Raw genomic sequence first — 13,171 nt, 5'->3', positions numbered from 1 at the left:
AGTGTTGGTCTCATGTTTCATGAGCTGAAATATAAGATCCCAGAAATGTCGTACGCACAATAATATTATTTCTCTCAAATTGAACATAAATTTGTTTACCTCCCTGTTAGTGAGCATTTCTTCTTGGCCAAGATATTCCATCTACCTGACTGGTGTGGTATATCAAAGAAGCTGATTTAAAAACATGATCCTTGTGCTGGGGACAATAAAAGGCCATTCTAAAATGTGCCGTTTTGTCACACAACACAATGCCACAGATGTCTCAAGTTCAGGGAGCATGCATATGGCATGTTGACTGCAGGAACGTCCATCAGAGCTGTTGCCAGATGAATCCCAGTTTCAACTCTACCCGGGCAGATGGCGTCGTGTGGGCGAGCGGTTTGCGGATGTCAACGTTGTGAACACAGGGCCCCAAGTAACTTCACACAGCCATTGAAAAGCAGCGGGACAACATTCCACAGGCCACAATCAACAGTCTGATCAACTCAATGTGAAGGAGATGTGCTACGCTGCACACCAAATACAGACTGGTTTTCTGATCCATGCTCCTACTTTTTTTTTTTTAAAGGTATCTGTGACCAACATATTCATATTAGTATTCCCAGATCATGTGAAATCCATACATTTGGGCCTAAAGAATGTATTACAATTGACAAATTTCCTTATATGAATTGTAAGTCGGTAAAATCTTTGACATTTGCATGTTGCGTTTATATTTGTGTTCAGTGTATCTTGAAAAGATTAGTTAACAAGGGATGAGTCGAACTTGTGCAGGTCTCCCATTGACATCAATATGCATTTCAGGGTTTTAGTCTCTGGTGACCTACAGAAACATGGAGTAGATGGCCAGAGGCCAGCGCTTACACAATTTTGGTTGGAGATGTTTCTCTCTAGCACAGTGACTGATCATTATCAAGGAAAATACAAAAGCACATTGCTGAAGTTGCTCTTAAAGGCCCAGTGCAGTCAAAAACTTGATGTTGCTGTGTTATATATATATATATGTATGTATGTATGTATGTATGTATGTATGTATGTATGTATGTATGTATGTATGTATGTATGTATGTATATATATATATATATATATAATATATATATATATATATATATATATATATATATATACATACACTGCTCAAAAAAATAAAGGGAACACATAAACAACACAATGTAACTCCAAGTCAATCACACTTCTGTGAAATCAAACTGTCCACTTAGGAAGCAACACTGATTGACAATAAATTTCACATGCTCTTGTGCAAATGGAATAGACAACAGGTGGAAATTATAGGCAATTAGCAAGATACCCCCAATAAAGGAGTGGTTCCTGGCTGATGTTTTGCTCACTTTTGAATGCTGGCGGTGCTTTCACTCTAGTGGTAGCATGAGATGGAGTCTACAACCCACACAAGTGGCTCAGGTAGTGCAGCTCATCCAGGATGGCACATCAATGCGAACTGTGGCAAGAAGGTTTGCTGTGACTGTCAGCGTTGTGTCCAGAGCATGGAGGCGCTACCAGGAGACAGGCCAGTACATCAGGAGACGTGGAGGAGGCTGTAGGAGGGCAACAACCCAGCAGCAGGACCGCTACCTCCGCCTTTGTGCAAGGAGGAGCACTGCCAGAGCCCTGCAAAATGACCTCCAGCAGGCCACAAATGTGCATGTGTCTGCTCAAACGGTCAGAAAAAGACTCCATGAGGGTGGTATGAGGGCCCGCCGTCCACAGGTGGGGGTTGTGCTTACAGCCCAACACCGTGCAGGACGTTTGGCATTTGCCAGAGAACACCAAGATTGGCAAATTCGCCACTGGCGCCCTGTGCTCTTCACAGATGAAAGCAGGTCCACACTGAGCACGTGACAGACGTGACAGAGTCTGGAGACGCCGTGGAGAACGTTCTGCTGCCTGCAACATGTGGGGTGGCATTTCTTTGGGGGGCCACACAGCCCTCCATGTGCTCGCCAGAGGTATAGCCTGACTGCCATTAGGTACCGAGATGAGATCCTCAGACCCCTTGTGAGACCATATGCTGGTGCGGTTGGCCCTGGGTTCCTCCTAATGCAAGACAATGCTAGACCTCATGTGGCTGGAGTGTGTCAGCAGTTCCTGCAAGAGGAAGGCATTGATGCTATGGACTGGCACGCCTGTTCCCCAGACCTGAATCCAATTGAGCACATCTGGGACACCATGTCTTGCTCCATCAACCAACACCACGTTGCACCACAGACTGTCCAGGAGTTGGCGGATGCTTTAGTCCAGGTCTGGGAGGAGATCCCTCAGGAGACCATCCGCCACCTCATCAGGAGCATGCCCAGGCGTTGTAGGGAGGTCATACAGGCACGTGGAGGCCACACACACTACTGAGCCTCATTTTGACTTGTTTTAAGGACATTACTTTAAAGTTGGATCAGCCTGTAGTGTGGTTTTCCACATTAATTTTGAGTGTGACTCCAAGAATATTTCATTCATTCAGATGTAGGATGTGTTATTTTAGTGTTCCCTTTATTTTTTGGAGCAGTGTATATATTTCCACAATATGATGTTGGAATAACTGTGAAATTGTGAAAATTATGATAATGCACTTTTAGTGTAAAAGCTGTTTGAAAAGACCACCTGAAATTACAGCCTGTTTTGGTGGGAAGGAGTTTTGGCCTTCCACGATGACATCACCATGTGGTAAATTGGTTAATAGACCAATAAGAAAGAGCGTTCCGAACCTCTCTGCCAATAACATCTTTCCCCTCCCCACTCCTACAGTTTTTTTTTCAAAATTCTTGCTAGAGAAATTGCCCTTTGCTAAGAAGCTTTATTTTTATTTATTTTTTACCATTGAAATTTAAAACAATCACAGTAAGGTACTTAATTGTTACCTAGAAATTATTTGATATTGAGGTAACGTTTGCATTGGACCTTTAATAAACTATAATGAGAAGTGGCTGGACATAACATCTACATTATGTATGTACGGAGTTGGTAGCAGTAGCAAGGAGATCTGTTCTCCTAAATTACAGCAATACTGCTCTCTGGTGGACAGATGTTTTATAGCATTTGTTTACGTATAGACCCACATGGTTACATGCACAATGCAAAACACAAGTTCCTCAAATGATGACTACTGCATTTCATACAAAAGAGGACTTAAGTCCTAATCTTCTCAAAGTCCAACATATAGTGTAGGTTCATCACAAAGCCTGTACACTGGAATATTTTAACACAAAGGGGAATCAAAATGATACAGAATATAATTGTAAAATACAAACTAAAAAATCACATGGATCATCATCACTGTGCAGTCTATATTTTCTCTCTCTCTCCAAGACAAAACATAATGCGAGAAACGATTAGAAAACAGAAAAAAAACATCTAAATTCTTCTCCAAAAAGTTACATTTCATAATAGAAAGAAATCGAACATTTTATGTACACTTCTTGTTCTTGAGCTAGGAGGCAGTTGAGTAGTGCAAACGCATTAGTTATCTGCTTCGTAACAGTGACCTTGCTCTGCCAGACAACATACGTTGTCCATAGAGGCCCGAGAAGCACGTTGCTCGAAGGATTTGCAACGCGGTGTGAAACTGCGGAGCGCAAAGTAAACGTCTATCTAGCTTCTTTGTAAAGAACATATACAGTGTATTTAAATGTAGCTGTATAATTTACATGTAAAACTAAAATGTTAAAAGTTTTTGGTGGCAGTAATTGTTATGGGTGTAAGATGGCACAGTGATGCCATCTGTTGGTAAATGTTCATTACTGCAACTCATGTGTTTTACCGGGGTGCTTGAGATACCCGGATGTGTTGTCATGTACTGAACAAGACTGGTTACTCGCATCAATGCCTCTGTCTCGTCATTTAACATTCAAACAGTAATGATGTGACGCTTCTGTGGATATGAAACTTGCCTGCAAGCGTTCGGGATATTCGCTAGCTACAGCAAAATAATTTGTTTAGGGAAAAGTTTGGAAACTCAAGTGAAGTATAGTGTATAGTGTTCTCAGACTGTGGTTACGGGGGCCCCGGGAAAGGAAACTACTGATTGACAGTGGCTGTATCCTATGAAACGTCTGTATCGACATTCCGTCATAAATTGTAAACAATCATTCATTCAATATCGGCGGCGGAAGTTGCTACGAGTAGAACGCGGAAGCGAACTGGATTCAGATAATTACTGTACATTAATTAATCGCATGTTATGTTTTTGACAGCACCGGTTTTAATATGTCTATAGGTTTAATGTAAGGTCACTGTTAGTGCGCTGTTTAATTTAAATAAATCAGAAACTGTGTTAGCGCTTCTGAGAATGTAAACAAGATCGAGTCACTTTTGTCAGACTTCTATCACTGTCACTAGCTAGGTTTCCATCCAATTACCTACAGATGTTCATGTGAATATACATATGGATTCGCTGTGGATAAAAAAAAAATATGTGCTTGTTGACGTAGTGCACACAATGTACCTTTTCGCTTCCATTTTCAGGTGCCGAATAAAATAAAACAAAATGCAATGTGTTTCCATTGCATTTTAAACCTGACCGATAGTTTTGTCACAAACTGTTGCGTTAAATAGCAAATGTGTCTGCTCTGGTCTTGGTACGTGCGCTCTAGCCAACAGGTCGCATATACTGTTGTGGCCAAAAGTTTTGAGAATGACACAAATATGAATTTTCACAAAGTTTGCTGCTTCAGTGTCTTTCGATATTTTTGTCAGATATTACTATGGAATACTGAAGTATAATTACAAGCATTTCATAAGTGTCAAAGGCTTTTATTGACAATTACATGAAGTTGATGCAAAGAGTCAATATTTGCAGTGTTGACCCTTCTTTTTCACGACCTCTGCAACCTGCCCTGGCATGCTGTCAATTAACTTCTGGGCCACATCCTGACTGGTAGCAGCCCATTCTTGCATAATCAATGCTTGGAGTTTGTCAGAATTTGTGGGTTGTTTGTTTGTCCACCCACCTCTTGAGGATTGACCACAAGTTCTCAATGGGATTAAGGTCTGGGGAGTTTCCTGGCCATGGAACCAAAATATCAATGTTTTGTTCCCCGAGCCACTTAGTTATCACTTTTGCCTTATGGCAAGGTGCTCCAACATGTTGGAAAAGGCATTGTTCATCACCAAACTGTTCCTAGATGGTTGGGAGAAGTTGCTCTCGGAGGATGTGTTGGTACCATTCTTTATTCATGTCTGTGTTCTTAGGCCAAATTGTGAGTGAGCCCACTCCATTGGCTGAGAAGCAACCCCACACATGAATGGTCTCAGGATACTTTACTGTTGGCATGACACAGGACTGATGGTAGCGCTCACCTTGTCTTCTCCGGGACAAGCTTTTTTCAGGATGCCCCAAACAATCTGAAAGGGGACTCATGAGAGAAAATGACTTTCCCCAGTCCTCAGCAGTCCAATCTCTGTACCTTTTGCAGAATATCAATCTGTCCCTGATGTTTTTCCTAGAGAGAAGTGGCTTCTTTGCTGCCTTTCTTGACACCAGGCCATCCTACAAAAGTCTTCGCCTCACTGTGCGTGCAGATGCACGCACACCTGCCTGCTGCCAAGCAAGCTCTGTACTGGTGGTGCCCCGATCCCGCAGCTGAATCAACTTTAGGAGACAGTCCTGGCGCTTGCTGGACTTTCTTGGGCGCACTGAAGCCTTCTTCACAACAATTGAACCGCTCTCCTTGAAGTTCTTGATGATCCAATAAATGGTTGATTTAGGTACAATCTTACTGGCAGCAATATCCATTCCTGTGAAGCCATTTTTGTGCAAAGCAATGATGACAGCACGTGTTTCCTTGCAGGTAACCATGATTGACAGAGGAAGAACAATGATTCCAAACACCACCCTACTTTTGAAGCTTCCAGTCTGTTATTCGAACTCAATCAGCATGACAGAGTGATCTCCAGCCTTGTCCTCGTCAACACCCATATTGTGTTAAGGAGAGAATCACTGACATGTCAGCTGGTCCTTTTGTGGCAGGGCTGAAATGCAGTGGAAATGTTTTTTGGGGGATTCAGTTCATTTGCATGGCAAAGAGGGACTTTGCAATTAATTGCAATTCATCTGATCACTCTTCATATCATTCTGGAGTATGTGCAAATTGACATCGTACAAACTGAGGCAGCAAACTTTGTGAAAATTAATATTTTTGCAGTTTTCAAGCAAATTTCCACGGATTCTACATTTTCTTCCATCTAGCTGAGAGAATATTTTTCCGTTTTGAAGATAGTTTCCTGCAATTCAACACATTTTGTCACTGAGCATGAGAGAACATTTTGCCATAGTTAATGCTGTGTTCTTTTGCTCTAACTTCAAAAATCAATACTGTTAAATTCATTGTTTTTGGAATGTTCAATTCCTCTAACTGTTTAGCTTTTATCTTGGTGATTGTAAAGTTCTCAAAGATTTAAAAAAAATATATAGGTCCATTATTTTGTATACATACTTTATATTTGGGTTTAGTAATTTAAGTTCACGCTGAAAGCATTTTTTCCATCCAGAAAATTAATAACAAATTAAATGTAAAAAAATAAACCATTCTTTACATTTCGGCCCGTCCGGCCCACCCAAGGGTTTCTATGGCAGAAAAATCCCTGTACATTGGGTCAATATTCTGACCGTGTCTGTTTTTCTCTCTCTTCAGCTTCCTATACTGTGAAGTTTTTCGATGGAGTAGTCAAGACCATTAATCCAACCAAAGTAAAGCCATATAAGCTAGAGGTGAGAGCTCCATATGACTGTTGGTTCACACTAGTGTAGAAGATGGTTGCTCGGGTTATCTTAATGTTTTAAATGTTGTCTTGTGTGATAGAATGTGAAGGCCCAGGAGAGAGACATAACTCAAGGTGAGCAGAGCAATGGGAAAGGTGAAGCCAAGGTGAACGGGAAAGCAGAGAGTTACAAATCCAAAAAAGGATCTTCAGACCTGGAGGAAGAAGAGAGTAGGAAAGATGAAGAGGAGAAAACGCGGAATGGCAACATTGAGAACAGTGGACAGAATGGGAACCTGAACGGCGAGGAGGGGGAGACGGGAGCAGGAGAACTAGGCCAGGAAGGTGTTGGGGAACAGACTGAAAAGCCACAAGTCAAGAAAGATGGGCTGGCTGTCCAAGCTGAAAGGAAAGATAGACAGGCTGTCCAAGCTGAAAGGGAAGATGGGAAGGTTGTCCAAGCTGAAAGGGAAGATGGGAAGGTTGTCCAAACTGAAAGGGAAGATGTGAATGTAGGTGGGGAGTGTGTGATGAGCAGTAACCAAAGGCAGGAGGAGAAAGAAAGGGATGTTTCTGGACAGAGTTCCCCGCTGAACTGGTACCGACCTTCTGAAGGTATGTAGGTTAGTGTAAGGCCTCGATCACACAAACAGCGTCATTGCATTTTGGTACACCAGAAGTACATTAATTTCCAATGAAACGCTACGTTTGCCTTGCAGAGGCAGTTGCAATGCGTTCTGGGTGGTGCATACGTTGGATTTATCGAATATATGCATCAAACTGTATGCCTAGACAGCTTGACAGAAATGGTAGCAGAGGGTGAACTTTTGTTGCACACACAGATGATGCTGTGTACCGTTTTGCACAGTGACGCTAATCGGTGTGATCAAGGCGTAAGGCTTTGACAGTGGAACAATGAAAAACCGCTGTAGAATCATCAGGTTGAAATAGGTTTCCTATGGTTTACGTGTCCAAACTGGAGAAGAAAGATGGAAGCTTGGCTTATAGCTTTGCTTGGTAATTTGAATTGTGGCTTAATAAAGCCTGTTAGGACAGATTCTGTAGCTTGATAGATAAGTGGAAGAAGTCAAGGGGAGAATGTCTGCTGAGTCACACTGAACTTTCACTTGTTATCTGTTTACAGAAAGTTAACACGAACTGAGAAAGAGGATGGGTGTGTCTCTTGGACAGAGGCCACCTCCAAAGACGGAAAGGTCAGACACAAGCAAAGGTCTGTATCTTAATAGATTATTTTATTAGTCACATGCACAGGGTCGCAGACATGGGCGCAACTTTGGTTTTAGAAGTGGGAGGGACATAACTTGTTTTATTTTTTTATCCAATCAGATAAACACTCCAAACAGCCTACCCGACCGCCCGGAGGCATCCACATGGTCCTAAAGCACACCGTTGCCTCGTTTTGTATCACATTCCAATGATAAAACTGGGGGGACAAAAATACAATTTCAGAATGTGCACGGCCCCCCCCTTTCCCAGTGAAAGTTGCGCCCCTGGTCACAGATGTATTTGCAGGGTTCAGTGAAATTCTTAAGCTTTGAACTCCAACAGTGCAGGTCAAAGAGAAGTGAATGAAACAATAATTACAATTATAATATATACATATTTACAACTGCAACGATGATAAATGTCCATGGGGGGGATTATTATACATTTATATTTAACCTTTCTGCCTTCCCCTTCCTCTCTGCCTTCCCCCTTCCTCTCTGCCTTCCCCCTTCCTCTCTGCCTTCCTCTCTGCCTTCCCCCTTCTTCTCTGCCTTCCCGCTTCCTCTCTGCCTTCCCCCTTCCTCTCTGCCTTCCCCCTTCCTCTCTGCCTTCCCCTTCCTCTCTGCCTTCCCCTTCCTCGCTGCCTTCCCCTTCCTCGCTGCCTTTCCCTTCCTTGCTGCCTTCCCCTTCCTCTCTGCCTTCCCCTTCCTCTCTGCCTTCCCCCTTCCTCTCTGCCTTCCCCCATCCTCTCTGCCTTCCCCTTCCTCTCTGCCTTCCCCTACTTCTCTGCCTTCCCCTTCCTCGCTGCCTTCCCCTTCCTCGCTGCCTTCCCCTTCCTCTCTGCCTTCCCCTTCTTCTCTGCCTTCCCCTTCTTCTCTGCCTTCCCCTTCCTCTCTGCCTTCCCCTTCCTCGCTGCCTTTCCCTTCCTCGCTGCCTTCCCCTTCCTCGCTGCCTTCCCCTTCCTCGCTGCCTTCCTCTCTGCCTTCCTCTCTGCCTTCCCCTTCTTCTCTGCCTTCCCCTTCCTCTCTGCCTTCCCCTTCCTCGCTGCCTTTCCCTTCCTCGCTGCCTTTCCCTTCCTCGCTGCCTTCCCCTTCCTCGCTGCCTTCCCCTTCCTCGCTGCCTTCCTCTTCCTCGCTGCCTTCCTCTCTGCCTTCCTCTCTGCCTTCCCCTTCTTCTCTGCCTTCCCCTTCCTCTCTGCCTTCCCCTTCCTCGCTGCCTTCCCCTTCCTCGCTGCCTTCCCCTTCCTCTCTGCCTTCCCCTTCCTCTCTGCCTTCCCCCTTCCTCTCTGCCTTCCCCTTCTTCTCTGCCTTCCCCTTCCTCTCTGCCTTCCCCTTCCTCGCTGCCTTCCCCTTCCTCTCTGCCTTCCCCCTTCCTCTCTGCCTTCCCCCTTCCTCTCTGCCTTCCCTTCCTCTCTGCCTTCCCCTTCCTCTCTGCCTTCCCCTTCCTCTCTGCCTTCCCTTCCTCTCTGCCTTCCCCTTCCTCGCTGCCTTCCCTTCCTCTCTGCCTTCCCCTTCCTCTCTGCCTTCCCCTTCCTCTCTGCCTTCCCCTTCCTCGCTGCCTTCCCCTTCTCCAGACAGAAGCAACTCATCCCAGTCTCAGATGCAAGTTAGATCAGATTCCGTCCCAAGCGTTAACCCCAGACCAGACAAACACCCAGGCAACCACAGAGGCCAGCATCGAAGCCCAATCAGAGATAGGTAAATGAGATGCTCATAATATTTAGAGCCAATAAGAGTTTTTAGGAGCCTTCATAAGTTGTCCTATCACCACACACACACACACACACACACACACACACACACACGCACAGTTCCATTAATTACATGTTGTTCCTTTTATCTCTATCTTAGTGTATAGAGTCATCAAAAACCAGCCACTTCCAATCCTCTCCATTCAACTGGACCACATCCCCTTCAAGTGCAAAGCTCCTGGCTGCCTGAAGTCCTTCCGGAAGACCTCTCTCCTGCACTACCACACGCCTCCGAACACGCCTCTGAGTACAGCGTGCAGACCCGGGCATCAGAGAAGGAGGTTGGCTTTCAGGAGACGCCTAGGAGGAGAAGAACCATGTCAGGCTCTAGACGTGAGTAGTGTCACTCCAGCCCAGGGATCACCTGAGCTAAACCCAACCTCTCTGTCACATTATTATCTGGACCAGTTGTTGTATACAGCCGGTGCTGTTATATCCATGCATGGACAATAAATCAATCAAATCCGAATGAAATCTTCTATTGCAATGCTCTGCTGTATTATAGACTCACCCCTGGGTGACAGACAGGCTGCCATCTGAGTTAACCGTCATCGTTGGAGATCACTGAGTGAGAGAAGGAAGTAGAACCAGCAAACAAACAGCGAACCCCAATGCTGAAAGAGAATATGGCGTCAGTGAAACAGGTGAGGGACATTTTGCACACATTTCACCATCGTTCTGGACTGAGAATATCAACTTGGGTCTTGAACTCTTTTATACACTGAGTGTACAAAACATTAAGAACACCGGCTCTTTCCATGACATAGACTGACCAGGTGAATCCAGGTGACAGCTATGATCCCTTATTGAGGTCACCTGTTAAATCCACTTCAATCAGTGTAGGTGAAGGGGAGGAGACGTGTTAAAGAAGGATTTTTAAGCCTTGAGACAGTTGAGACATGGATTGTGTATGTGCGCCATTCAGAGGGTGAACGGGCAAGACAAAAGATTGAAGTGCCTTTTGAACAGGGCATGTTTGTAGGTGCAACTGTTTTCTGTCAAGAACTAGTGTTGTCACGATAACCAAAATGTTACAAATGATACGATAACAGGCCAAGTAGCACGATACCAAGTAGGATCGCGATACCACGGGATGGAAAAATCAGTGACCTAGCTTCCTGTTTGCCCCGTCCACCGGACACATGTTCACGTTGTCTAAACGTTCTCCAAAAAAACATGTCACTGAAATTCACACTTCTACTCAATACAACACATTGAATTGAACATCACACTGTTCAGTGTATAATATAAAACTGCATAGAATGGCTGATTTTGCTCATATTTGTAAAGGCCCAGCTGTGATTTGATTGGAGGAATGGCAGGAAGTATACATATATATGCATATTATGCATGCATAATGATCTGTATGTCATTGTGTCAGTCAGGGGACAACGCTACATAATGACCTGTATGTCATTGTGTCAGTCAGGGGGAACACACAACCATTTTCTCTCACTCTCTCACACACAAACTTTTAAAATGTTAGGCACCAAACAGAATGTAAGAAAGAAATGGATGTTTGATATAGTTTAGTTACATCCTACCTATATGAATCCTACCCTTTTGAAACACATCTCATGAGTAGCAGATCCTTTTCCTTTCTTCCTGGGCCAATCAGATGTGCTTAGACCTACTGTCAACGTACCAGGTTGTTAGCTAGCTTGGTAACATGACTGAATAACATTTTGTTATCAAACCAATAATTAGCTACTCGTTTAAAATGGCCCGTAACATGGTTTGTGAAATTATATAACATTTGTGTGAATCCCCCCCCCCCTCCCCTCCATGTTACCATGGATCATATTATGTAACTGTTCAGGCTAGAGACAAGACCTCTGGTAACATGGATCATATTATATAACTGTTTAGACTAGAGACAAGACCTCTGGTAACATGGATCATATTATATAACTGTTTAGACTAGAGACAAGACCTCTGGTAACATGGATCATATTATATAACTGTTTAGACTAGAGACAAGACCTCTGGTAACATGGATCATATTATAATATTATATAACTGTTTAGACTAGAGACAAGACCTCTGGTAACATGGATCATATTATAATATTATATAACTGTTTAGGCTAGAGACAAGACCTCTGGTAACATGGATCATATTATAATATTATATAACTGTTTAGACTAGAGACAAGACCTCTGGTAACATGGATCATATTATATAACTGTTTAGGCTAGAGACAAGACCTCTGGTAACATGGATCATATTATAATATTATATAACTGTTTAGGCTAGAGACAAGACCTCTGGTAACATGGATCATATTATATAACTGTTTAGACTAGAGACAAGACCTCTGGTAACATGGATCATATTATATAACTGTTTAGACTAGAGACAAGACCTCTGGTAACATGGATCATATTATATAACTGTTTAGACTAGAGACAAGACCTCTGGTAACATGGATCATATTATATAACTGTTTAGACTAGAGACAAGACCTCTGGTAACATGTGTCATATTATATAACTGTTTAGGCTAGAGACAAGACCTCTGGTAACATGGATCATATTATATAACTGTTTAGACTAGAGACAAGACCTCTGGTAACATGGATCATATTATATAACTGTTTAGACTAGAGACAAGACCTCTGGTAACATGGATCATATTATATAACTGTTTAGGCTAGAGACAAGACCTCTGGTAACATGGATCATATTATAATATTATATAACTGTTTAGGCTAGAGACAAGACCTCTGGTAACATGGATCATATTATATAACTGTTTAGGCTAGAGACAAGACCTCTGGTAACATGGATCATATTATATAACTGTTTAGACTAGAGACAAGACCTCTGGTAACATGGATCATATTATATAACTGTTTAGGCTAGAGACAAGACCTCTGGTAACATGGATCATATTATAATATTATATAACTGTTTAGACTAGAGACAAGACCTCTGGTAACATGGATCATATTATATAACTGTTTAGGCTAGAGACAAGACCTCTGGTAACATGGATCATATTATATAACTGTTTAGACTAGAGACAAGACCTCTGGTAACATGGATCATATTATATAACTGTTTAGACTAGAGACAAGACCTCTGGTAACATGGATCATATTATATAACTGTTTAGACTAGAGACAAGACCTCTGGTAACATGGATCATATTATATAACTGTTTAGGCTAGAGACAAGACCTCTGGTAACATGGATCATATTATATAACTGTTTAGACTAGAGACAAGACCTCTGGTAACATGGATCATATTATATAACTGTTTAGACTAGAGACAAGACCTCTGGTAACATGGATCATATTATATAACTGTTTAGGCTAGAGACAAGACCTCTGGTAACATGGATCATATTATATAACTGTTTAGACTAGAGACAAGACCTCTGGTAACATGGATCATATTATATAACTGTTTAGACTAGAGACAAGACCTCTGGTAACATGGATCATATTATAATATTATATAACTGTTTAGACTAGAGACA

At 42.8% G+C, this 13,171-nt stretch overlaps 1 protein-coding gene across 4 annotated transcripts in view; it reads left to right on the top strand.

The window, feature by feature from the left end:
* Window positions 1-3,809: 3,809 nt before the first annotated feature.
* LOC118939572 (sodium/potassium/calcium exchanger 1-like) overlaps window positions 3,810-13,171 on the top strand; it is a 31,246-nt gene continuing 21,884 nt past the window's right edge. Inside the window, exons 1-7 of one of the 4 annotated variants that reach the window (XR_005036594.1) lie at window positions 3,810-4,087; window positions 6,643-6,719; window positions 6,811-7,324; window positions 7,854-7,940; window positions 9,510-9,633; window positions 9,787-10,019; window positions 10,192-10,330. Coding sequence is in view for 1 of the 4 variants with exons in the window: in XM_036947612.1 (XP_036803507.1) it covers window positions 4,054-4,168; window positions 6,643-6,719; window positions 6,811-7,324; window positions 7,854-7,861 (714 nt within the window). In the remaining 3 variants the exon portion in view is untranslated. The other 3 variants (XR_005036595.1, XR_005036593.1, XM_036947612.1) reach the window with 3 other exon arrangements.

The sequence above is a fragment of the Oncorhynchus mykiss genome, chromosome 16, assembly GCF_013265735.2.
Source record: "Oncorhynchus mykiss isolate Arlee chromosome 16, USDA_OmykA_1.1, whole genome shotgun sequence".
In the NCBI taxonomy this organism is placed as follows: Eukaryota; Metazoa; Chordata; class Actinopteri; order Salmoniformes; family Salmonidae; genus Oncorhynchus; species Oncorhynchus mykiss.
The sequence above is the reverse complement of the archived record's forward strand: the minus strand, read 5'-3'. Positions and strand labels throughout refer to the sequence as shown.